The following is a 25,682-nucleotide window of genomic DNA, read 5'->3' on the forward strand; positions in this document are numbered from 1 at the left end:
ATCAAATTTAGTGATGTACACATGGTCTGTAGTACAATAATTTTGGACCAAAATAACATCGAGACACTAGTATAGAAAACATTTTTTACATCTGGCCAAAACCCCCTTTTACATCTGGCCCAAGTCAGAGGTAGACGTACGAGAAGTAGTAAGTTTATGCTTTTTACATCTGACATTCGCCAGATGTAAAAGTATCCCCTTTTACCTCTGTTCTCGTGTTTCAGCTGACCAATTTTGTTTTTTTAATTAAATTGGACCTTTTACATCTGACCAAGTCACCAGATGTGAAATAGTAACTTTATTTATTTATTTATTTATTTTTTCAAAATCCTGCGTTTTTTTTTTATATTTTAAATCCTATTTTGTAATTATAAAAAACCAAAATAGCATTACAATTCAACATTCAACCAAAATACAATTACATTCAACCAAGTCATTACAATTCAAATAAAATACCAAGTCATTACAATTCAAGCAAAATATCAACTCATTCATCCAAAATGTTATAACTTTCAAGCAAAATACAAGTCATTACAATTCAAAACATCATAATTAATGTGAATCCATTGTAACATCACACAAATTAACCTAGCTAGCTCCTAAGCCTCATCATCGGCAACATCATAATCTACCTCGGGATTGTATAGGTCAAGAAAACAAGTTACCCAGCTGTTTCGCAATTCATAACCTAGCTAGCTCCTAAGCCTCATCATCGGCAACATCATAATCTGCGTTTTTCTGCAAAAATTGATAATTTAACCACCTACAGTCCCATTTCATTAGCTATAGACATTATATCATATACTATAATTACAGTAGAGTTAAATTTGGGTTTTTAATTTAACTCACTCTAAATTCCATAAAATCCTATTGTTGTCGTGCATTTATTAATTATGAGAAACTAAGGTAGCAAAACTCGTACTTACGAGTTTCCATGAAACTCCTCTAACAATCACCAATCTCCAATTTCATACCTTTCTCCAAATGGCCATGTCCTTCCATTTTCATTCAATTCTCAGCTCCAAATACTTCAATCACAGCCTCTTTCTCCAAACAAGCCACATATAATTACCAAGAATGAGATTAGTGATATTTCTAACACCAAAAGAATAGAATAATCCTAGAGAGAAGGAAAAGAGCTTGAGTTTGCTTACCTACGATCAAGAATGGTTGGATAGGGGAAAGAACAACATACAGAGGCAGAGCACGCTGCTGTCGTCGCTAGGCGATGATGCTTCTCACTAGACGAGCTGTTTAGTAACAGAAACGCAGCTTTTGCTGCCACTCCACTTGTTCTTAAACAACCCTTAATTTTCTTCTACCTTAGATCCAGGTTTGAATTTGTCTTTCTCCTTCTTGAAAACATCCAGGTTTGAATTTGTTTTTCTCCTTCAACAAGGTTTAAAAATCCTGAAAACAACATCAATGAAAGTCCATATAAATTCATTTTGTAAAATAAAAACAGTATCTTGTAGTTGCCTGAAACATCATTTAAGATATACATAGTCCATATACTGTCTAGGAAGCAATCAAAGAGGAAAAATATAAGCAATGAGGAAGCTGTAGAAATTGATATTGGAATGGAATTCTCATATGAATTCAACAAAGAACATGCAAACAGAATTTCATGATAAACTCACCAAAAACAGAATTCAACAAATTGTGACTACTAAAAGTCTAAAACTAACTCTTTTGTAAAAAAAAAAAAAGAGAGTCTAAAACTAACTAAAAAAACAGAAAAAAGCTGCAGACCCTCACACCTGAAAAAGGAAAAGAAAATTTGGGGATTTGTTTGTAATTTCAATACATTCAGTTCCTATAGTGAAATGAAAGTCTCTCACACATTTAAGTACCAAATTTACTAGTATTTACTAAAAAAAGTATAGGAAACATACCAAGATTAATTTATCAGCTTCCGCATAAGATGGCGATAATTTAAGAGTGAAATAGGGATTCTCATTAGGATGAGCATCAGTGCAGCTTCTCTTATTTGCATCTACAATTTTTGAGCATTTCTTAGCTTTCTTACCGCTGCCTCCTCTGGTTCCATTAGCCTCTATAAAACTTTAAAGGTACAAAATAAAGATCACATCTTGAAAATAAGTAAATTAGTTCCAGCCTAAAAACTTGTAAGCTATATAGATTGAAAAGTGGATAGAAAGGCTAAAAACAAAATTTGAGATATAGGGACCAAATAAAAACATATTTTACCGATGAATAGCTATATAAGTAAAAGGATGTATATTAACTTGCCTGAGACTTTTTGCTGGGTTGCCTTTGTATTAATTTTTCTATTGACAATGTTTGTCACTTGAGTTGTAGCAGTAGTGGTATCACTATCATTTGAGTTGATTTTCTTTTTCTTGAGGGATTGTTTGGTATTATCAGCCTCATTTGTAATCTCAACATAGCCATCATCATCACTCTCTTTAGCTTCTTGTTTATCGTTGCAAATCATACTTGAATAGTCAATTTCTAGTTTACTATCATCAAGTATAATGACATGAAAATCTGATCCTCCTTTGTATTGAAAAACTTTAAGATCTCCGCATCTAAGCGACCGTGCAAACCTTTTCCAATCCTGAAGCCAAATCTCGTCACCAAATTGCACCCAAAACATTTTACAAACAGACTCATTTGGAAGTCTAAGGGAAATTGGATTTGATACATCTTTCCAATATCTCTCAACAAAATTCCTTGGAACCATCTGCAACAACATTTTCAAAAACCAATGAATTTCAACTTAGATTGAACTACTAATGAAGATTAACACAACAAAGCATACATGGTTGTTTGGTTTTAGTCTCACAATTTTAGATGGAGAAATGGGTCTTATTTTTGTTTTGGTAAGAAGCAAACTTCAAACCATAATGAAAACCAAGTTCAATATATACACCAACAGATTGAAGTAAACGGTGTTCGGACACTCCTCAACATAAATAATATATTGTGTTAAATTTACCACTATATAGCAGACAAAACAAAAATCATTGAAACTTAAAATGAATCAGATTTCAAATGAACCACTTAAACTTTACCAATTACCACTATATACCAGACAAAAAAACTCACCATAAAAATCGAAATTTAACATACATATCAAGTTAATTCCATCAAGTTCTACTTCTCCTAAAGAAGCAATAAACAACAAAACTACTACACAATGAAAACAAACAGAACACCACAGCCAAAACGAATAATAATAGTAATAATGACAAGATGATTATCGAATAAAAACTCTAGACAGAACATGGAATAAACTAAGATGATAATAAGATATTATTCTTGTGCATTCAAATTCATGAAATCATCATCCATGTGATATCCAACAGTAGAGTACAACATAAAACCCCAAATTTTTTTTGAATGAGGCAAAATTTTATTAAAGACACAAGTACAAGCAGTGCTTGGTTGAAATAGAAACTACAAAGCAATAGTCAGGGAGAAACTAAAGCAACAAACCCGTTAGATTTGTTCTATCAACACATTACAATAGGAAACAAACATAAAAAAGAGACTACCAGGGCAACACGCCCACAAACCAAAAGCAGAACAAAAAGATAAAAACCCAAAAAAACGCACATAAAACCAAACAAAAAACGCACATCAGCAGGACATAAAACCCCAAAAATTACATATTATTATGATAATAATCATCATCAAAGATATATAATGATAATAATTAGAATTCAGTCTTTAAGCAAACAAAAAGAAATTAAAAAATTTGAGAATAGAATCAGTACCTGTTTGTGTTTTCAGTTGTAGGGAGAGGAACGATAACAATCTGAGAGAAGCTTCAATTTGTTTCACTGAGCTTCGATTTGGGGCTTAGGGTTCGAGATCCAGATCGAGAGAACCACTGTGAGAGAGAGGACGAAATCGAGATCGAGAGAATGAGTGAGAGAGGACGAGTGACAGTGAGAGTGAGAGATTGTCGAATCGAGAGAGGAATCGAGACGAATCGAGGGTTTGGGTTTGTTCTTCGGTTTTGTTCTTGACATCGAGAGAGAGAGTGTTATATTTGAGTGTAGGTACGCGTCTGAGAGTGTTTTGCACTTGAATCAATTATTTGGTTCCAATTTTTTTTTTTTTTTATTTACTCAACCTGACTTGTTACATCTGAGGATATATTTGCCCAGATATATATTTATTTTAGACAATTTTCGAGATAATTACAGTATTGCCACCGCGTTTAGTTATGCTTCTGGTACATTGAAGTCAGATGTAAAAAGTCTTTTCTATTTATTTTTCACATCTGTGGATATTGAAGCCAGATGAAAAGGCTACTCCATATAGCCTTTTACATCTGACATATGCTCGTCAGATGTAAACATGATGTGTAATATGTCATATTTGTACTAGTGAGAATCCCTAAATACAAGGGATCCACTTCAGTGAGCAAGCTAAGGAGGTGGCCAGTAAAGCTTCAATGGAAAGAACACCCAGAGCTCTCTTGCAATGTGGATGGCTGGGCTAATACTAGACACATTTTGTATATAATCCCTTTGTCCCAAAATAATTCACGAAAAGAAGAACCAGAGACCAACCATTCAAGCATCAAAATCATTTGACGACAGTAAATTATATGATTTTTTAGTAGTATTTTAGGTTAGTTTTTAGTAGTTTTAGTAGTGATTGAAGACCAAATGCAAGCAAATACCTAAAGTTATAAAGTTACTTGACCAAGAAGCAAGAAAAGTGGAAAATGCATAAAAAGGGGAAAAAAGGAAGAAATACGCTCAAAATACCACATCATACCATAAACGCCATAACTGGAGCTACGAGTATCGGATTGAGTCTTGTGACCATGCGTTAGAAATCTAATGCAAAGAGCTACAACTTTTGTGGTGAAGCAAAAATCTAATTATGGACACCATCGTGGCTACGATGGATTACATTGTGGTCATGATGAGAAGGAAACTTGGCCGCCAAGAAAAACAGACTCATCGTACCAATGTTAGGATTATCGTGGCCACTATGGGCTACGATGGATACGATGGAAAAGCCCAAAAACGCTAAAAAAACTATAAATAGAGCTCTCCTCCTTCACAATTATTCATTTAGAAGTTTAGAGAGCTATAAGCCTCTAATGAGCAAAGCAGGAAGAGCAAGGAGGGCTAAGAAGCTCTCAAAGAATAAGGTTTTTCTTTATGCTTATTCCTTATTATTGTTCTTGTAAGGTCTTTAGTAGCTAAATCCCTCTAGGTTAGGTCAAGTAGATGAACTCCCCTATGAGTGCTTGAGACATGTAATTTGGTTTGAAAGAGACTATTTACAATTGCTATTCATTCATCGTCTGTTATTATCTCTATTTATTTATACACTTTCATATATGAATGGCCACATAATTTGATAGTACCTAGAGTCGAAGTGGATCATGTGACACATCTAAGACTCCGAATCAAAGAGATAATTATAACCAACTAATATGAGACCATTAAATTCAGTATCTGAGGTTAGGTTTGTAATTAAGAATTACACATGGTTAAATTCTGCATGATTAGGGTTAATCAAACAAGGTAGGAGAACACGTGAGAACTTGTTATAGGTTGAACTTGTTAAAGGTAAAGATGTGTGATAAACAAGGGGGAAACCTACCAACGGTTGACTAAACTTTATTCAAATTGCAATAGAGATAAGAAATGGTAGCACTGAACTTATCTTAATAGAAATTAATCACCTGGTAATAATTAAATAGTGAGCGGATATAGCGCTAGTTACCAAGCAGGAATATGGGAGGGATTCGAAAGTACTTAACCAGTCGTTCTCATCTGAAACTCATCTCTTTATTTTAATTGTCTTTTTAATTGCTATTTACTTTTACTTGTCAAAACCTTTTCAAACCAACAAAGCGAAAGCAAAACTACCATAATTCCTAAACGAAACTAGTCGTTTTGGCATGATCCCCGTAAATACGAACTCATTCTAAACACTAGAGTGTGAATTATTACTCGACGACAGACTAATTCACTTGCCAGACTGCAATCACCATTCAAAAAATAAAAAAGACAAACTATGAACTTGTATAAAAAGTTGATGGCTTCAAAAGAAAAGAATTGCTTAATGAAATGTCAAGAGATTGTTCACAGCTTCCTAATAAAAAATCGAACATTTTACCACTAGATAAAACTCTTAGGCTATGTTTGGATTGATGAAATGCGATGGAATGTAACGGAATGGAGTATAATAATGTTTCATTGTTTGGATTTATAAAATAATAATGGAATGAAATAGAATAGGATGGAATGGATTTCATTCAATACTATCACTTATCTTCAATTTTGTTCCTCTCATTTTTAAAATATCCAAACAATGAAACGAAAAATTTATTTCATTCCGCTCCATCTCATTCCACCCCACTCTATTCCGCTTCACTCCATTGCAATATATCTCATCAATCCAAAAGAGCCTTATGTTTTTTATGTACTCTTCTAATCTCAATGAATATTGTGTTTTTTTTTTGAGGTTACCATAATATTGGTACCAAGTTCCTACTGCCATTAGCAATGACTAATCTTCGTCGAGGAACCTGTAATATATGCAAGATGGATTTTCCCTATTCAACCGGATTTTCTCCATATGCATAAGTCATGAATGAATAGCTGACTACTTAAGGGATGTGTTCTTTTAATAATAAAATTAAAACATGTTACGGCACGATTTGAGAGTACCCATGAATCGGTGGACAGCAGAATTTAATTTATTTCCTCTATTCTATAAATAGTAATGTAATCTGTTTCAAAAAAAAAAAATAGTAATGCAATAATCTAAATATCCAATTTCTATTTACATCAACATATATATCAATATGTATGTTCCCTACCATTTAAATGATGTGATATATTTTCTCTACCTTTTTCTTTATTCACGATAGATCTCTCATTTATGTGAATGAAGAAAATTCAGTATGGAGGAGAGAAATTAGCTTTTGTGATCTACAAGTTCTCCAACTAAGATTTATCACATTTAAACGGTAGTGAAAATATCGTGGGTTCTGCTCACATGTGTCCTTAGGCACATTTTAAGGTGCATTTAATTAACCAATATCTCATTTAATTTATTTTAAAAATAGCAATAATCAACTTTATTAATTAAAATATATGGTTCACTATATTTATTACCAATTTAAAAAAATTACATAGGCAAAATATGATACTTGCCAAATACTTGATCTATGATCACGCGATTGGTCAAAATTTTTTTGCTACAAAGCTTTTTTGTTTCAAACTTTTTTTTAAGATGAAAAAAATAAATTAAATTATAGTAAGTATTATAAAATTCTAAAACATATTAGCAATTCAAAAGCTAAAATAGTACTAACAATCGTTACCATTACCACATAATACTATAATACTCAGTCTTGTTCACCGAAAAAAAAACAAAAATCACAAGTTGGCATAAATCAAGTATTACCAGGAGTACTATAAGTCTGATTGTTAACAAACCAAAAAAAAATTGGATGCATATAATTATGGTCGTATTACCAATCACGTGATCATAAATCAAATTTGGCAGCATATCATATTTTGTCTTTCCAATTCTCTTAAATAGATAATAAATATAGTGGGCTATATCTTTTAATTAATAAAGTTAATTATTACTATTTTGAAGTAAATTAAATGGGATATTAGTTAATTAAATGCACCTTAAAATCAGGGCCGGCCCAAGCTACAAGCAGCCCAAGTTAGGGCTTTAGGCCTCACTAAAAACCGAATTTTTTAAAGTCTATTAGGCCTCCAAATAATTTTTGTTTTATTAATATATAGGCCTCATGTCCGAAAATATCATAGAAGAAATGTAGCTCGGTTGGCGCGCATTTGCAGTTTTGAAAGGAGGTCTCATGCTCAAATCATGCAAGCAGCATTTTTTGTTGAATTTTTTTGTATTTTCTCCTTTCTAACTGTTTTGGAAGGCCATCACCTTTTTTATTTGACAGAAAAGGCCCATAACTTTTCTTTATTATGAAAAATAATGCTTTACTATTATACTCTATTAGTATAGTTTGTTTAATTTTGAACTAATTGTGGCCTGATGTAATTTAAAAAAAAAAAAAAAAACGGGCTCTTAAAAATAAAGTTGTTTTTTTAACTTAAATTTAATATTATACAATATGAATATTGAATCTTAAATTAAAAAAATCAATATAGATATTTTGAACTAAAAAACAAACATTAAATTAGAGTTAAACTTATGCAATAAAATAGACATAAAATAAAGTGCAATGGCTTTTTTTTTAGTTCATAATTTAGTTATATTATTATTATTATTATTATTGTTATTTAAATAATTATAGATAATCTGTGCCTTTGTAAAATTATTATTTAAAAAAAAAAAACTAAAGGCCTCATTTTAATATTCGCTTTAGGCCACATAATATGTTGGGCCGGCCCTGCTTAAAATATGTCTTTGGGGCACATATTAGCATTTGCCAAACATCATATATAAGTTTCACATTCTTTCTAAGTTTTCTCTACCTTCTTCATTCAAATCATCATCAATCAATTACAGATTCAACCTCAATATTACATATCGAGACTCGAGAGAAATTGATATTATGGTCATTTTAATTTTCTCACATTATTTATAAGGATTTATCATTATATGTTATTAACTTAATCATATTTTTTCGCAGCTTTCAAGATTAGTTTTTGTCCAAACAAAACAGATTTGGATGATGTGAATTTGCTAGTAGTTTAATCATTTTTGTCTTTTAAGAATGTTGAATTTATATTTGTTTTTTCGGTGTACTCTATCGATCATAATGAATATTGTTTTCTTTTAATATCTAGAAAAAATTAAAACATGTTGTGACGAGTTGAGATCCTCTTCATTTCTTATGTTTTTCATTTCTTTCATTACCAAAGTTTTTAAATATTTTGGGGTGTATAAATGATATTTGGACCCACTTGATGTCACATTTTTACATTTATATTCCCAAAACTATATAATAATGAAGGAAATGGAAAAAATTGGAAATGGAGAGGATCCTAACTCTGTTGTGACATGTTATATATATTGCATGGCACGATTTGTGAGCACGATCAAGCGGTGGTAAGCAGAAATTAATTCATTTCGTCTATTGTAAATTACTAACGTAATCCATTTTCTATTTAAGGAATAGAGTTAGCATACAATTTCCTCATGGGAGCTTCTAGGGTGAAGTCACAAAACTCACTTCTTTGATGAAGTTTGGTCAACTGTCCAATCAAGAGACATGTTGAATTAGTCAATGCCACGTAAGATTATAGGTAAAGTTTTTCAATGAATCAGCCTAACATATAGTCTATCGTAGATCATTATTTATAACCATTAGATCAAACAATCTCACCAACATATGGATTATATTATTTTCCTTTTCTTCCTTTATTAGAAGAAAATACCTTTCTTAAAAGATATTTCATTTTGTAATTTTATTTCACAGAAAATTCAAAGAACAAAAACCTGTGTGGTTTTTCACCGGCGGTACACACGGCGGCGTTTTCGTTGCCACCGCACACAAAGTTTTTGCCATCACTATGCACAGATTTTTCGTTATCTTTATGCACATAGTTTTCTTCGCCACTGCACACGGCGTTTTTGCCATCGCTGTGCATATAGATTTCGTCATAACCACCAGTCCACCACCACCACTGCTTGAATTACATCAATCCATAACAACACGGTTTGTACTTGTTAGTTTTGGATCTGGATCTGATACTTCACAGTGACAGCGTATGAATGTGAGTGTGACCACATATGTTCCTTAGCTGAACCATTTTCAAGTTTTTGAAAATTTTAATTTTAGGTTTTCTTTTTTAGACCATTTTAATCAAAATTAAAATCATAAATGTATTGTAAATGGTTTTTGCTATGTTTCTGGGCAATTGATTATTATTTTCGACGTTTAAATGGCCTGAAGCCGTCGGGTTTCATGCTGGTATCGCGGGTTTGGAACCGGGTTGAAATGACCCGGCTGAAGGTTGAGGATGATGGATTTAATTTATTTTGTCTACTTTTATAAATATTATCTAACGCGATTTTAAATAGAGCTTCTTGGCAGCGTTTTGTAAATTAACTATTTTTTTAAAAATTTCCAAACAGCCTTGATTAATACAACGAAAAAAATACAAACTTGGCACAAGTAGGATTCAAACACAGAACCAATATACAATACACAGCAACACTTAACATTTTGACTATAAATTTTCCTTGTTAAGGTTATGCACTCCATACATACATATTTCTATTTAATTGTGCTGTAATAACGGTTATTAGTATACCATTTTAATCATGTCTATATAAATTATAATAGATTATAATTAATTGCTTATTATTTATGCAATTTAATTATTTTGAATTAAATATCAATATGATTTGCATAATTTTAATTGATTAGGAAGTAGTTGTAATATTTTTAATTAAGTAAAATTATATTACCTTCGTCTAAATTGAAGATTACACTCTGATTCAACTCAAGCACAATTAACCATAGTTTTAGACTAAAGGTTATGCTCTGATTAAAGATAATGACTTAAAAATTATATATGTTATGAATAATATGTAATGAATGTCCATTATTGTGTAGGTTTTTTTGTCCCCTAATTGTGTCCTATAAATAGGACCCCTTTGTTACAATGTAATACACACTTGTGAATAGAATAATAACAATGGTCTATTCCTTTCTCTTCTCTCTTTCTCTTCTCCTTCTATATTCTTGCTATTCTTTAGAAATAGTTTATAACACGTTATCAGCACGATAGTCTCTCCCCTTTCAAGAAAGGTATAGCAACAAAGGGAAGTGATAATTTTATTTTATGTATGATTTTTTTTTTCTATTCTTTCAGATAATTTTTTGTCTTCTTGTTTTTTTTATATTGATTCACAAACCTTCGATCCAGAAGTATCGTGGTGAAATTTTTGAAATATGAATCCTGAAGATTCATAGTGTGATAAAATTTTAAAATATGAATCCTGAAGATTCATATTATGATGAAATTTTAAAATATGAATCCTGAAGATTCATAGTATGATGAAATTTTAAAATATGAATCCTGAAGATTCATAGATATAAGTAAAATGAACATCAATCCCTGAAGGATTGGATAAATAACTGATTGAATATATATTTGATCCGTTATACATGTTCTTAAACAATTTTAAAATCAATTTGTATTACCCACGAATTCCTGAAGAATTCATTACGGATACATCTTTGAAGGATTGTACAATTAGATATATTATAATATAACGAAGAATATGGATTATTCTTATGAGGATTGCATAAAAGATTATTCTTACATTATAACAATATTATATAGTTCCTGAAGAACTTAAAAGAAAAATCAAATTATTTCTTAAGAATTCCAGAAGAATTCAATATACATATGCATCCCTAAAGGATAGTTTTACCAATTTTTATAAAATTTTGGCAATTTACAATTTTCAATGGATTTATTTATTTATTTCTATATTGTACAAAACATAACAAATGTATATCATATGCCAATTTTCTTATCAATACGTTATATGCCAATTTATTTTTATTTTTTCAATAAGTTACTAATTAATCTTATTCATAACATAGGTTACATTATAATTATTATTAAGTTACTATTTAATTTGCATTATAAATTTTCAGTATGTTACATTACATTAGTATTAATAAAAAATAATTGGAATTAATTTTTTTTATTTGACTATGTTTATTATGCTTATCTAAGTATTTGCTTAATTTTATTATTTGATGATAGTATATATCAATAATAAATGAATGAAAAATCATTCCCAGAAGTGAATGAAGTCCAACCCATTGATGTTACTCCATTCCCAGAAGTGAATGTAGCAACACACGATTACCATGGACAAAAATTGTGGCCATCGTTGAGGTAATAGTCATGGCCGTGTTAATTTTAAAAGCTCGGCTTCTCGCTAGAATTGAAAGAAAAAAAAGGAAAAGTAGACAAATTAGCAAAACTAATGAAAATATATGTGATATTAGCTAGTTCCCGAAGAACTAATTAAAGAATAAAAAGGGAAAACCTTGATATTGAAGCATCTTTGAATGATTGCTCAAAGAATAAAATTTTCTTGAAGAAATTATGAAGATTATTATGATCATTATATGAAGATCACTTGTGATATAGTTCTTGAAAAGCTAAAGCTTTAATTTGGCGCATCTTTGATGGATTGCTCAAAGAATATGGATTTTCTTAACCAATATTATGAAAGATTGTAAAATTGTGTTTTTCTCTAGCCATTCTGAATAGAGATTTGTTGTTGAGTTCCTGAAGAACTAATTTTTGTTTACAACATGATTAAAGTCCATATGATCTATTTGATCTTAGTATAAATTGGACCAAAATTAAAAGAACAATTATGTATGTCTCTTGAATATGCTCCTGAAGTAGCAAACTTATGAAAAAAATTTCAAAAAATATTTGATTAATCATATTTTAGATTGGTACAATTTCAATAATTATCAATTGAAATGTGAAAGTTTTTACATGATAATTCGACTTTATTTCTCGATGTACAACTTAGTAAGATCTCTATCTATCTATTTTATATTTTACTATGAGGTAGACGATTATTATTCCCTGTGAAATATATGCCTAAGAAAAAAGTTACATTTAGCTTTTTATACATTAAACTTTGAATTTATTTTATGGTGATTATGTTTTCTTAAGCTTTGAATACAATTATTTTCTTAATTACTTATAATTATAATTCGGTTACAGTTTGTAAATATAAACTGATTTTAATTATTCCGGTTACATATTTAAATCAATTGATTGATTTTAATTTTAAAATCTTTTAATTGTTACTATATTTTAATTTCTAATTCTACTGAAATTCACATAAAAAAAAAATTATACTTTATTTTTACTCTTTTAATTCTCATACAAATAAATTATTACTATTTTTTTTATTGTGTTCCACCGAAAAGATTTTTTTGTAGAAACATATTTGTTTAGCTTGAAAATATTCATCGATACTACTATTCATGAAAAATTAAATTTTATATTTGGTAGTACGAAAATTATTGAAGACTCCAGAAGAGTCAATGCATTGTTATATCGAGAAACAAAGTTGCACTTTGCTAATGTATTTTATATTTTAAATCTTAAAGAAATTTGTTACCGAAGGATATTCACATAAATGAATATCATATTGAAACAAGAAACGACGGAGATATTTTATCTCTATATTACGAGACATATTATCAACTTTTATCTCTAGTTTGTGGTGTACTTATGATATTAGTGCAACTTAAGCACATGTTTAAGTAAATCAGAAGTTTACAATTTAAAATATATTAAGTTTGTAATTGGCAAGATCGGATGGGTCATCCCGAATCTATTATGATGTGAAATATAAAATAATTTTATATGAATTGAAGGGCCTGAAGTTTCTTCAATTTAATAATTTTTATGTGTTACTAGTTCCCGAAGGAAGTTGATAAATTAAGTAAATGAGCATATTTTATTTTTTAGAATATATATAAGGTGATATTTGTAAATCAATACACCGATCATGTGGACCGATTAGATTCCTAAAATTTTAATTGATGCATCAACTAAATGGTCACATGTATGTTTGTTATAAACTCACAACCAGAAGTTTGTGAGATTATTTTTAAGAGATCGTTTTATATATATTATTCTAGAAAATATTTGATAAATATCATATGTTAATTGAAATTTATACCAAACATCTTGTGAAATATGTTCATACAAACAAAAAATAATGGACCTGAAGATTCATTCTAAGTTATAGTTGGGAACACTCAAACATGTATGTTGAGATATTGAATAGCATCATGCCAACAAATTATTATATACATAAGCTCTCCCCTAATTTATTTGAATTTTAGTTTATAAACCTATTTTCCCATATAAACATTTTTGGATGTGTTGGGTACGTCTCAATTGCTCCAATATAATGCATTTAAATGGGTAGTAAAAGAATATTGGGAAAATAATTTTTATATGAATCTCCAAAGTGAGCCAATAATTGGAGATTTTTTTACAGCTTTATGGGCTGATTATCAATTGGTGAATTAGTTTTCCCAATATTAGGGGGAGATAATAAGCAGCTAAAAATATGAACTAGAAGTTCAATTGAAATGTTTTGAAATAAATTAATAATTGTTATTTTGATCCTCTTAGAAATCAATATGAACCAGAAGTTCAAAAGATAACTCATTTGCAAAGTTTATGAAATCAATCAACAGCTGCTAATGCTCCAATAAAAATGAATGTCCCTGTTGGACAATCTAATATTGCAAATGATTCCTAACCACGCGTGAAGCATGGTAAGCAAATCGGTTCCAAAGATAAAAATCCTCCTAATATTTGAAAAGGAGCTAAAAACAAAGATGACCCGAGTGAGGATATGAAAATAGTATTTGACATAATTAATTTTCCAGTTCCAGAAGAACTTATCAGGTACCTGTAATTTACGAAAATATAGAGATCTCGACAAACTATGTCATGAATGGAATACGATGGAACCGAGATGAAGTCAACGTTGACAATATTTTTGCACATAATAAAGCGCTATATATGTGATAAATGACAATGAGGATCATAAATCAAAGTCTATTAAGGATTATAGACAATGAAATGATTGACTAAATAAGATAGACGCAATTGATACAAAATTAAACTAGCTTTGCAAAGCGAAATGTTTTTGGACCAGTAGTCCATTTCATCTGCAGATGGAGATAAATCGATATGAATAAGTTTTCAAGAGAAAAATAATAAAAACAAAATGTTTAGAATTTGAATTGTTATTCAAGTATATTGATAAATGTCAATCATTGATTTTCAAGAAGCATATTCACCTGAAGTGAATTCAAAAATTAATTAAGTTGAGTAGCATCTGAAATACTCAATTCATGTGAAATATGTGTTTTAACGTATTTTACTGGCTCACTTGATAATGATGATCCCTGAAGGATTTAGTTATATTTGACAATGAATTATTTATATCCGAGGCTTATATTAATGATAAAATATCATCTAGACTCCCGAAGAGCTTATGAGATATTCTCATTTAAATTTATAATTTAAATAAGATTATATAGCAAAAGTGTTAAAACAGTTTGACATTGACAAATCTAATTTGTTGTATACTAAAAATGGTTGCAATGTCATTTGATGTGTCATGCCTCAAGAAAATGATGAACAATTTGAATTGGTCCTGAAGTACCATATCTTAATTCAATTAAGCTCACTAATATATTTGCTATAATTTCGTAGTATTTTATTTTTGCCTATTCATCCAACCCAAATATTGAAGTAAAGCAAAACATAGAATTATTTATACTTTAAAGAAACAACAATATCATCCAATCATGTGAAGATTTTAGCACTACATCAAGCAAGCTGAGAAGATATTTTTGTTGAGGATTGTAATTCAACACATACAAGAAATTCGTTGTTTTATTACAAAATGATGGTTCATGCAACAACTCAACATGAAGATAATATCAGACGCAGTGCTAATTTAGAGAAGAGTATAATAAAGAAGATATGACAGATTTTTCTACAGAGTCAACTTTTAGTAAAACCTTGGAGCAGCTAGTACAGAAGATTATTTGATTTTTCATCTCATGTATAATAATTGTCTTTATGAGGGGGAGATATAAATATGTTCTGCACTCTTTTTCCCTTCACCGTGGTTTTGTCCCACTGGGTTTTCCTGGTAAGGTTTTTAATGAGGCAGTTCACACACAAATGATGATGTATTTTTTTTCCTTCACTAGGGTTTTTTTTAGAGAAAGAATATCCTTCATGGACATTCAAGGGGGAGTGTTATGAATAATATGTAATGAATGTCCATTATTGTGTAGGTTTTTTTGTCCCCTAATTGTGTCCTATAAATAGGACCCCTTTGTTACAATGTAATACACACTTGTGAATAGAATAATAACAATGGTCTATTCCTTTCTCTTCTCTCTTTCTCTTCTCCTTCTATATTCTTGCTATTCTTTAGAAATAGTTTATAACAATATAAATAAAGTCAAAATTAAAAATAAAGTATATTTTGACATAAAATTATTATACTTCGATTCAACTGAAGCATTATAGACCCTAGACTTTGAGTGAAGATTATACCCTGGTTCAACTGAAACACTCTTAACCATAGTCTTTGATTAAGGGTTATACTCCGCTTAAAGTTAATGACTTAAAAATTATATAAATAAAGTAAAATTTAAAAACAAAGTATATTTTGACTTATGATTATATTTCAATTCAACTTAAACACTATTAATCATGTATTTGAGAGAAGATTATACTACGGTTCAACGGAAACACTATTAATGACTTAAAGGTAATAAAAATAAATTAAAATTTTAAAATAAATTGTATTTTTTTTAACAAGAAAATAAATTGTAATTTGACTTGAGATTATACTCCAATTTCAATGAGGCAGTATTAACCCTAGTCTTTGACTTATGATAATACTCCGGTCGAAGTTAATGATTTAAAAATAAAAAATAAAGTATTATTTGACTTAATATTATACTCCGCTTCAACTGATGCGTTATTAACCCTAGTATTTGACTGAAGAATATATTCTAGTTCAACTGGAGTACTTTTTAACCTTAATCTTTTGACAGAGGGTTATATATATATATATATATATATACTCCGCTTGAAGTTAACGATTTAAAAATTTTATACATAAAGTAAAAAAAATAAAAAATTGATTTGGCTAAAGATTATACTCCGATTTCGTTGAAGTACTATTACAATGAATGATATAAAACTTGCAACGTGGATAAAAGTAATAAGGATAAATTAGTAACTGGTAATCGATTTTAACATATTAGTCTACTACTTTATATCCTTCATCATAATTTCACTAAAAAATTATATATATATATAAATACAAAAAAAAATATATGCTTAAAAATAGAAACAAAACAAATTATAGATTGGAACAAATCAGAATAGTCTATAGTCTATACTCATAAAAGTAGCAACAAAACATATTAATACGATCAACTCAATAATCTATTAAAAGAAAAAAGAGAATAAAATAGTCAATAAGAAGATTTATAGAAAAAATAAGATGAATATTTTAAAAATTAGTAATATAGAAATAGAAACATAAACAATATTTTTCATAAAAAAAAACAATATACTATTAACTACTAATAATAATAATACAATAAAGTTAATTGCTATCAAATTTACTAAATTATCCTAAATATTCCTAATCAAATTTCTAATTTTTTATTAAAAAATATACGCAGGACTATTATTTGTGACGGATAAATAAAAATTTGGATAATTTATCATTGATAAGTAGAGCTGGGTATGCGGGCTAGCCCGCCCCATTTAACCCGCCCCGCATAAACCCGCATATTAAACGGGGCGAACAAGCCCGTCGGCAAATATAAACGAGTTATAATATTAAGCCCGAGTCCGGTCCGTATAAGCCCGCGGGTTAAACGGTTAACCCGCGGACTATTACAAAAAAAAATAAAAAAATCATTTTTTTTCAAAAAATAAACTAAATTAGTAAAATATTAATAAAATGAAAGCTTTAAAAAATATATTATTAATAATTTTATGTTATAACATATAAATTGTAACTAACAAATAAAAATAAATAAAGTTTGTGATATCATTGAGTTTATCTATCTTCTCTTTGTAAGTAATTCAACTAAAATCAAATTCAACTGATTCTTATCGTCATTTTTCTACCGTCCATTTTAGTGAGAAAAACTTTCTACATGTACCCAAAAAAGCATAAAAAGATTAACAGATTCAACTTAACTAAATCATATCAAGGTAACCAAATTATTCAAAATATAATAGCGGAAAATACCCCCAAGAAAAATAACTACCCATTTGGACATGTATCTTTTAAATACTAGCAAGTGTATATACAACTAAGACAAAGTAAAAGATAGTGAAACATGATGTTTTGTGTTGTTGTCTACTTGATTAAAATTGGAGTGTGTTGTTGCTTTTTATAATTAGGGTTTAGACTAAGTCTTCTTTTTTTTTTTGCTGTTAAAAAAGTTGAATTTGGACATGGACCAAGTTATTTATATCTGATAAATTTTGTAATTAAGACGGGCCACGGGCTAACCCGCGAACCCGCGGATTTAACCCGCATAACCCGCGGTTTTAACGGTCCAACCCACACGGGCAAAAATGTAAACGGGCCAAAAAAAATTGGTCTTAAGTCCGTGCGGGCTGCGGGTTAAACGGGTCGGCCCGCGGACCTTGGTCCGTATACCCAGCTCTATTGATAAGTATAATCAAATTTATTCATTTAATAAGTTTTACAAAAATAGCACAATAGTTTCACTTATATTTTAACAATATTATATAACAAATTTTTAAATATTTTATTCTAAGTAAATTTTCTACCATAATATATATAATGACAAACTTAAATATTGAATAAATATTAAAATTTAATTAAACTGTACGTATTTAAAATTTTGGAATTTTACAATCACTTGTCTTGTCATCAGTTCCTACTTCCTACCGTTTCATTAGCATGAAGTAACATTAGCATGTGACTTTAACTTGTTAACTTGGGTAATGAACAGTTTTGGTAGTGTTGGGAGAAGTGTGCTCATTAATGAAACGATTTTTATTTTTTAATCTTAAATAAATAAATAAACTAATACTCCATCTGTCCCAAATTATAAAAGTTAATTTGACTAATGCACGTATTTCAACACACAATTTTGATCATTAATATATTTGATTTTCTATTAGTAAAAATTATAAAAACTTGATATTTTGAAAATACTCATCAAAACAAATCAAAAAAGATCTTATATGCTAATATTTATATCTATGTATTATTAAAAAAATATGGTCAAAGCAAGATAAATAAATATTGTCATTTAGTCAAAGTAGCTCTTATATTTTGGGACGGAAGAAGTAGATAAGAGTAAATACTAAATATATAATGACATGTTAGTACACTATTTTTGTGAGTTAATAAGATTTAGTGAGGGTAATTATGGAAATCTTGTGGTAATTAAAATTCTTATATTTGGTGTCAATTCTTATATGAGTGCTTGCATTGTTATGATTGATTAAGGTTTTTTTGACCTAGTTTTGTTTGCTGACGATGTATTTTCGTTTGGGTTGTAGTTGAGTCTGATTTAATGTCCCCCGATCTCTGTATCTTTTTATTTTTATTTAATATATTTATCCTTTTGCTTAAAGTATATATATATAGCATATTGTTGAAATTGTTAATTTCCACGGTAGATCTTGAGTTACGCAAGAAAGAAAATAAAAAAGAGAATTTGTCATTAGATTTTAGAGATTGAGGTGATCACTCTATGGTTTAAACTCCAGTCATCGTGTCCGACTTAACAATCTCTTGTATACTAAATTAATAATTGTATTTTAAAAACACGCATGAGTTGTTAAAATTTTATCTTATCAATTTTATCATATCGGAACATAAAAATTGGTTTCAAAAATAAAAGTTCACAAAACTCACGGTGAGAATAATTAACGTATTTTGGCATATAAAATAAACAAATATTTTATAGAAATACATTAATGTTGGTATTTTGAAAATAATCACGAGTTTTCAAATTTTTATTATATAAGTACACTTTATTTTAAAATTTTTCTTTGTTTTTATAATTTTTAAGCCATTAACTTCAACCGGAGTATAAATCTTAATCAAATACTAGAGTATTGTTATCCCGGAGTATAATCTTAAGTCAAATTATACTTTGTTTTTAAAATTTTATTTATTTTTATAATTTTGAAGACATTAACTTAAATTGGAGTGTAACTCTTAGTCAAATATTAGGGTTAATAGTGCTTCAGTTAAACCGAAGTATAATCTTCAGTCACAGGCCAGGGTTAACGGTGCTTCAGTTCGACATAAGTATAATCTTAAGTTAAATTATGCTATTTTTTTTAAAAAAAAAATTAAGATTCTTTTTCAAAATTTAAAGGCATTAAATGTAATACTTTCAAAGTTATACTACTATTTTTATTTCCTTAACCACTTTCAAAGTAATACTTTCACATTTTTCTCTTTCTCCTCCTCCTCCTTTAATCCTAGCTGTCACCATTTTTTCTCTTCTTCTTTGTTTGTTTTGTGATTTCATCATCCTTTGTTTTGATTTGTCCGACTTAGTGCGGAGTATTGTTATCCCGTCTTAGTGTGGAGTATTGTTATCCCGTCTTGGTACGGTGTTCATTTGTTTTGGGTTGAAGGATTAAGGTTGATTCGGTGCAAATCTAATCAATGACTTTTGTGCCATCAACACTACAAATCCGAAGTCATGAATATTCCGGAAATTTCAATATAGTCAAATATGTAGGCTTATGTAATATGCCGTTTTATGCTATTAACACGGATGTTGTGAGTTTGTTCGTCGATTCATCCTTTTTGTTTTTAGCGATTTTGAATTTGTATTGCATCGATGTACTATTATCAATTTGAATGAATGGATACATTTTATTTAGTTAAAAAAAAAAAATACTGCCTAAGAACACTATTTAACATTTTCCAAAAAATTAAATGTATAAGTTCTAAGAGATTGTTATTACACATGACTTCTTAAAATATACTCTATCCGTAACAAAATATAAGCAAAAGTTACATTTTGGATTTATTGATTTTTTTTTTGACAAAAGATTCATTGAATTTTTTTTTGGGTAGATTCATTGAATTTAAAAAGTAATAAAATGTAACTTTTGCTTATATTTTAGGCAAATACTAACGAGTGCCCTGGGGACATTCTTTAAGATTTTAAATAGTAAATTTTCATAGACTTTTTATTGGAATGCATACAGTTAACACATTGAAAATTACAGTATTTAACTTTTTAAATAAAAAGTTTTTTTTAAATGAAATGCTTAAAGAGTACGCTGAAAGTAACGATACCCTATATATTATCACAGATGGAGGGAGTAGATTTTAGACACATATTAACATTTTCCTATGACTACATATGAAAATTAAGTGTCCATTATGCTTAAAAAATAAAATAATTAAACGTCCATTAAATCCTAAAATTTATTTTAGGGGAGTGTATTAGATTTAGATTTTATGAGACAATTTTTGCAAAAAAAAATCTTGGTGATTTTATGAGATTTTGTTGGACTATATTGATTTTGTAAGATTTTAGAGACTTTTTTACAAGACTTTTTTACAATCAAGATTTTTAACACATGATTTGAATGGATTTTGAGAGATTTTTTTCAAAAGAATTTTTACAATCAAGATTTCATAATACTTTATATATTAGAAAACTTTTGTATATTAGGAAAATTTTAAAAGAATCAATAAATTTTAATAAAAGAAATTATATTTTTTTGGGAATCCAAATATTTTTTTTTTAAAAAAAAACCTTACATTTTTTTACGTATATGTTTCTAATCACAAATAAAAACCACTACCACCATTGATGGGAAAAGAAGCAGATGAATGTAACGAAAAAAAAATTGCTGTAAAAAGTTGTAATGAATCAAAAGTTTGTAAAAAAAATGTAGAATTTGTTAAAATATTATTTTGCAAAAAAACATATTTGATAGGTAAAGAAGAAGAAGAACTGGTATAATGATGATGAAAGTAAAAAATCTTAGAGAGTAATAAAGAAGAAGAAGAAATTTGATACAGTGCACTGAAGAAAATATTTTGATACAGTGATGATGAAAATAAAAAGTCTTGGAGAGTTCAAAAAAGTCTCAAGACTTTTGGTGAGATTGTTGAAAAAGTCTATCAAGTCTATTTTCAACTAAAAAATCTCTCAAAATCCATTCCAAAGAAGAATCCATAAAAATCGATAGACTTTTGAATACCAATAGACATTTTAAAATTAGTACCAAATCTCAATTGAATACCAACGGATTTTGTTGCCCTGAAAAAAAAATCTTGTTTATCTTAATTGAATACCACAAGATTTATTTAACTTTTGTAAAAGTCTTAATTGAATACTTCAAGATTTTTTTGTCATAAAAAAGTCTTTTAAAATCTCATTCCAATTTAGTTACTATAATAGTATCGGACGTTATTTGATATTATAAGTTGTTGTTAGCTCAATGAAAAAACCGAAAAAAATAGGGGTACTGGGAAAAAAAATCTCAATTTGTGCAATTTTTGGCCTATATGTACTGGGGCTACAGTTCGATACCGGCTGATGGTTATCTTTCTTTTTATTATTACTTCTTTTACTTTCCCAAAAGGGCAATAAAACTTTAGCAAAAAGTGGCACAAGTGGGATTCGAAAAACAATCCTTCACTTAAGCGAACATATATACATCCGCTACACTAAAGCTTCATACTTGCAATGTTGTTTCAATTAATATATAAATAGTTATATTTAAGAAATATTATTTTTTAATAAAATTCGGTTGTCTTCAACCTCCAGCCGGGTCAGAATACGACCCGGCGACCTTAAATAAAACCCGATCTATTCTGGACATCTTTTTCGCTGAAATCAATGTTTAAAATCTCATAAATCATCCGAAATCAATTTCTATATGATTTTCAAACTCATTTTCAATTATAAATACCTTAAAACTCAGATCTAAAAACATATCTCAAAATCTATTAAGTAGTTTCGTTGGACTATTTATATGATTGGAGTTTTATTTGGAAGCAGCTTTTGATTTTGTGTTTGATTTCATCAAGAACTTCATATTATGTAAATGTTTCATTCCATTCCTGTGTGTGAAATTGGCGGCGATGAGGGTTTGAGATTGGAGGACGGGCGGCGGACGAAGTTGATTGCGGTGAGGCAAGATGAGGAGAGCAACAGTGAGATGTGGTTGAGGGAGAAGAGAGAAGAACTATGGACACACTCACACAAGGGAAGAAAATGGTGTGGATGTGCATAGAGATTGAAAATGGTGTTCTCCAGAATTATTATTATTATTATTATTATTATTATTATTATTATTATTATTATTATGTTTTGATTGATCTAATGGATATAAATCATGATGATTCATGATAGGTTATATGTTGGACTGCTGTACTGGAATATTTGTCAAAAAATCATAGGTGGATCAACGTTGTGTTTTTATTGGCCACATGGGCAACTTCATCGAAGAAGCCATTTTGGTGACTTCATGCTAGAATTTTCCTTTCCTCATACCATATTTCTTTCTACTTTTTGTTTTTATTTTTTTCCCCAAAAATGGTTCTCGCCGGTAAACTTATTACTGAACTTGGGATTAAAACAACTGCTGAAAAATTCTTCAAACTATTCTCATCAGAACTTCATGAAGTGCAAAACGTTTGTGAAAGGGTTCATGAAACGAAGCTGCATCGGGGTGATGACTGGCATGACACTGACAAGGTTCTACATTGGACTTATGTCATAGGTAATTAATTATAGGCTTAATTACACTTTTGGCCCCTTATCTTTATTTTAGGTTTTAAGTTGGTCCCTTATTTTTTAAAAGTTTTAAGTTGGTCTCTTATCTTTTCTGCAGGTTTTATATAGGTCGCTCCCGTCAAATTTTTCACTATTACCGTTAAATTTGGACACGTGGCAAACGGAAATCACACTTGGAAAGATGACACGTGTCCAAATTTAACGGTAATAGTGAAAAATTTGACGGAAGGGATCAACTTGAAACTTGCAGAAAAGATAAGAGACCAACTTGAAACTTTTAAAAGATAAGGGACAAACTTAAAACCTAAAATAAAGATAAGGGACTTTATTAAGCCTTAATTATATTTCTAAAAGTCAATTAACATGCCAACATTTTTCCTTCTTTCTTAAAAATGTTTATATTTTTCTATTATTCAAATGTTCATCGTTTTAATTTTTATTGGTATTAAATGCCCTTGACATCACAACAGATGGTAAGGTGCACACATGTTATGAGATTATTGAAGAAGTTGATGAACAAAACAAAAAATCAACTTTTAAGCTCTTTGGTGGAGATATTGATGAGGACTATAAGGTCTTTAAGCTCATCCTTGAGGTAATCGATAAAAGAGATGGTAGTGCTACTGTTAAATGGACCATTGAATATGAGAAAAGCAATGAAGATATTGATCCTCCAAATGGCTGGATGGACTACCTTAACAAACTCACTCGAGATGTTGATGCTCACATTGTCAAAGGTGCAAGGTAACTCTATAAGTCACAAAATATGTTAAATAAGTCACAAAATAACAAATAAGTTGTAATGGGTTAATAATGCATTTGGGGTTGAGTTAAATAATACTTCCTCTGTCTCAAAATATATCATCAAATTAAAGTTAATGTATTTATTGTTTATATTTGGAACAGAGGAGTGAGAAATAAGTTGTAATGGGTTAATAATGTTTTGGGTTGTGTTAAATGTTTATCTTTATAATTAGTATGATATGATGTTTGTAATGGTATATTTGACTATGTATTGTAAATCAATAAATTGATATTTGTTTTCTGAAATTGGATTCTCTCATGTGTGTTGTCTACTTCCATCTCTCCTGTCTATAATTTTAGTTGTTTGATTAATCTGATGATCGAGGGAAAAACGCCAAAAATAATTAAAAAAGCATATCAAAAAGAACAGAATCTCAATCATTTATTGAAAATAATTACACGTCCATCTTCGATTTTGACGGACCGCTTCCAGCGCCTTCCACCGCCATCTCACTCATTCTCGTCTCTTTCCACATAACTCTCTCTCTCTCTCTTCTCAAATTTGGTTTCTCCACCATCAACAAGCACTAGGTTACGATCCATTGCATGGACCGTAGTTGTAGCAGCAATGGTAAAGAAGAGCTTTGCACAATGGTCAGTGTCAGGCTTCACCAATTGCCATCCATGAACTTTTGCACATACGCCAGTCTCGTAACTTAAATACCACATTGAACACTTTAAAATACTCGACGTAGTATATGTACCGTAAACGTATCTGATATGGTATGTTTATTTATAAAAACTTAATTAAAGTTTTGGCCTCTTAATTTTGACACATTCATAGAATTGGTCTCCATATTTTGGAATCTCCCTCGATCAAATTTTTTCAATTAAAAAGGCTATTTGTTTTTGTACAAAAGAGGGCATAAGCCTAATAAAAAAAAAAGGCTGATTTAATATATTTTGAATGATATAACAAATGATCTCATGATATTAACAAAATTATAAAGCAATAGTGGAGCACTATGGGGGATGAGGATGATCCTCTTTGGCAACCAGTGAGAGGACGCCTCAGCAAAGGGAAAGGAAAAAACGATCACAAGCCTGATATTGCTACAGCAGCGAGAACTTCTAGAGAGAATAGTGACAATCTCACTTCGTATTTCTTCACGGCTTTTCCGAACAGTTTTGGTGCAAAAGCCATGTTCAATGCTTTTAAATATTATGGGGATATCAAAGAGGTTGTTATTCCAACCAAACGCGACAAAGGCGGGAGAAGGTTCGGATTCGCTCGATTCGACCGAGTAGTAGACACACGTCGCTTTGAAACTGAATTGGATAATATTATTATTGGGAGAGACAAAATTTCGGCCAATTTGTCACGTTTTCAACGTCATGAAGATTCAAGGAAGAAAGACTGCGGAAGTGATGTTAGGAGGGATACAAGAGACAGTCAGAAAGCTGAAGAAAGAAATAGCAACGAGAGTAGGGGTAGCTCAAAACTCCATTTTGCACAGAAACCAAATCAGCCACGAGAAGAGGAAACATCATACGCTCACGCGGTAAGGAATGGTAGCCATTCGAGACAGGCGAAGACACC

General features: G+C 29.8%; 2 protein-coding genes across 7 annotated transcripts; one reads left to right on the forward strand and one right to left on the reverse strand.

Annotated features, from left to right (window-relative positions):
* Nucleotides 1-490: 490 nt before the first annotated feature.
* Nucleotides 491-4,357, reverse strand: LOC123894482. Of its 5 annotated transcripts, none has more exons than XR_006803828.1 (5): nucleotides 3,744-4,357; nucleotides 2,254-2,707; nucleotides 1,896-2,056; nucleotides 1,159-1,410; nucleotides 975-1,047 (listed from the first exon to the last, which is right to left on the reverse strand). XR_006803828.1 is itself a non-coding variant. In XM_045944495.1 (4 exons), the coding sequence occupies exons 2-4, from the start codon at nucleotides 2,705-2,707 to the stop codon at nucleotides 1,402-1,404; spliced, it is 624 nt and encodes a 207-aa protein (XP_045800451.1). In that variant the 5' UTR covers nucleotides 3,744-4,357; the 3' UTR covers nucleotides 975-1,401. The 5 variants fall into 5 exon arrangements, 1 of the variants encoding a protein (XP_045800451.1); XR_006803826.1 differs by having other exon boundaries at nucleotides 975-1,043; nucleotides 1,155-1,410; XR_006803827.1 differs by having other exon boundaries at nucleotides 1,155-1,410.
* Nucleotides 4,358-9,020: 4,663 nt separating this feature from the next.
* On the forward strand, nucleotides 9,021-24,388 carry LOC123894485 (MLP-like protein 28). Of its 2 annotated transcripts, none has more exons than XM_045944497.1 (3): nucleotides 9,021-9,138; nucleotides 23,089-23,324; nucleotides 23,809-24,388. In XM_045944497.1, exons 2-3 carry the CDS (start codon nucleotides 23,138-23,140, stop codon nucleotides 24,084-24,086), a joined length of 465 nt encoding a protein of 154 aa, XP_045800453.1. In that variant the 5' UTR covers nucleotides 9,021-9,138; nucleotides 23,089-23,137; the 3' UTR covers nucleotides 24,087-24,388. The 2 variants fall into 2 exon arrangements, with proteins under 2 accessions (XP_045800453.1, XP_045800454.1); XM_045944498.1 differs by having other exon boundaries at nucleotides 9,044-9,134; nucleotides 23,085-23,324.
* The last annotated feature ends 1,294 nt before the right edge of the window (nucleotides 24,389-25,682 follow it).

The sequence above is a fragment of the Trifolium pratense genome, linkage group LG7 (assembly GCF_020283565.1).
Source record: "Trifolium pratense cultivar HEN17-A07 linkage group LG7, ARS_RC_1.1, whole genome shotgun sequence".
In the NCBI taxonomy this organism is placed as follows: Eukaryota; Viridiplantae; Streptophyta; class Magnoliopsida; order Fabales; family Fabaceae; genus Trifolium; species Trifolium pratense.

Excerpts from the sequence above, each read along its gene's own strand:
- LOC123894485 (XM_045944497.1), top strand. The coding sequence starts at position 23,138 with ATGGTTCTCGCCGGTAAACTTATTACTGAACTTGGGATTAAAACAACT. Across the intron at positions 23,325-23,808 it reads ACATTGGACTTATGTCATAG|ATGGTAAGGTGCACACATGT; the intron begins GTAATTAATTAT and ends ACATCACAACAG.
- LOC123894482 (XM_045944495.1), bottom strand. The coding sequence starts at position 2,707 with ATGGTTCCAAGGAATTTTGTTGAGAGATATTGGAAAGATGTATCAAAT. Across the intron at positions 2,057-2,253 it reads AACCCAGCAAAAAGTCTCAG|AGGCTAATGGAACCAGAGGA; the intron begins GCAAGTTAATAT and ends AAAGTTTTATAG.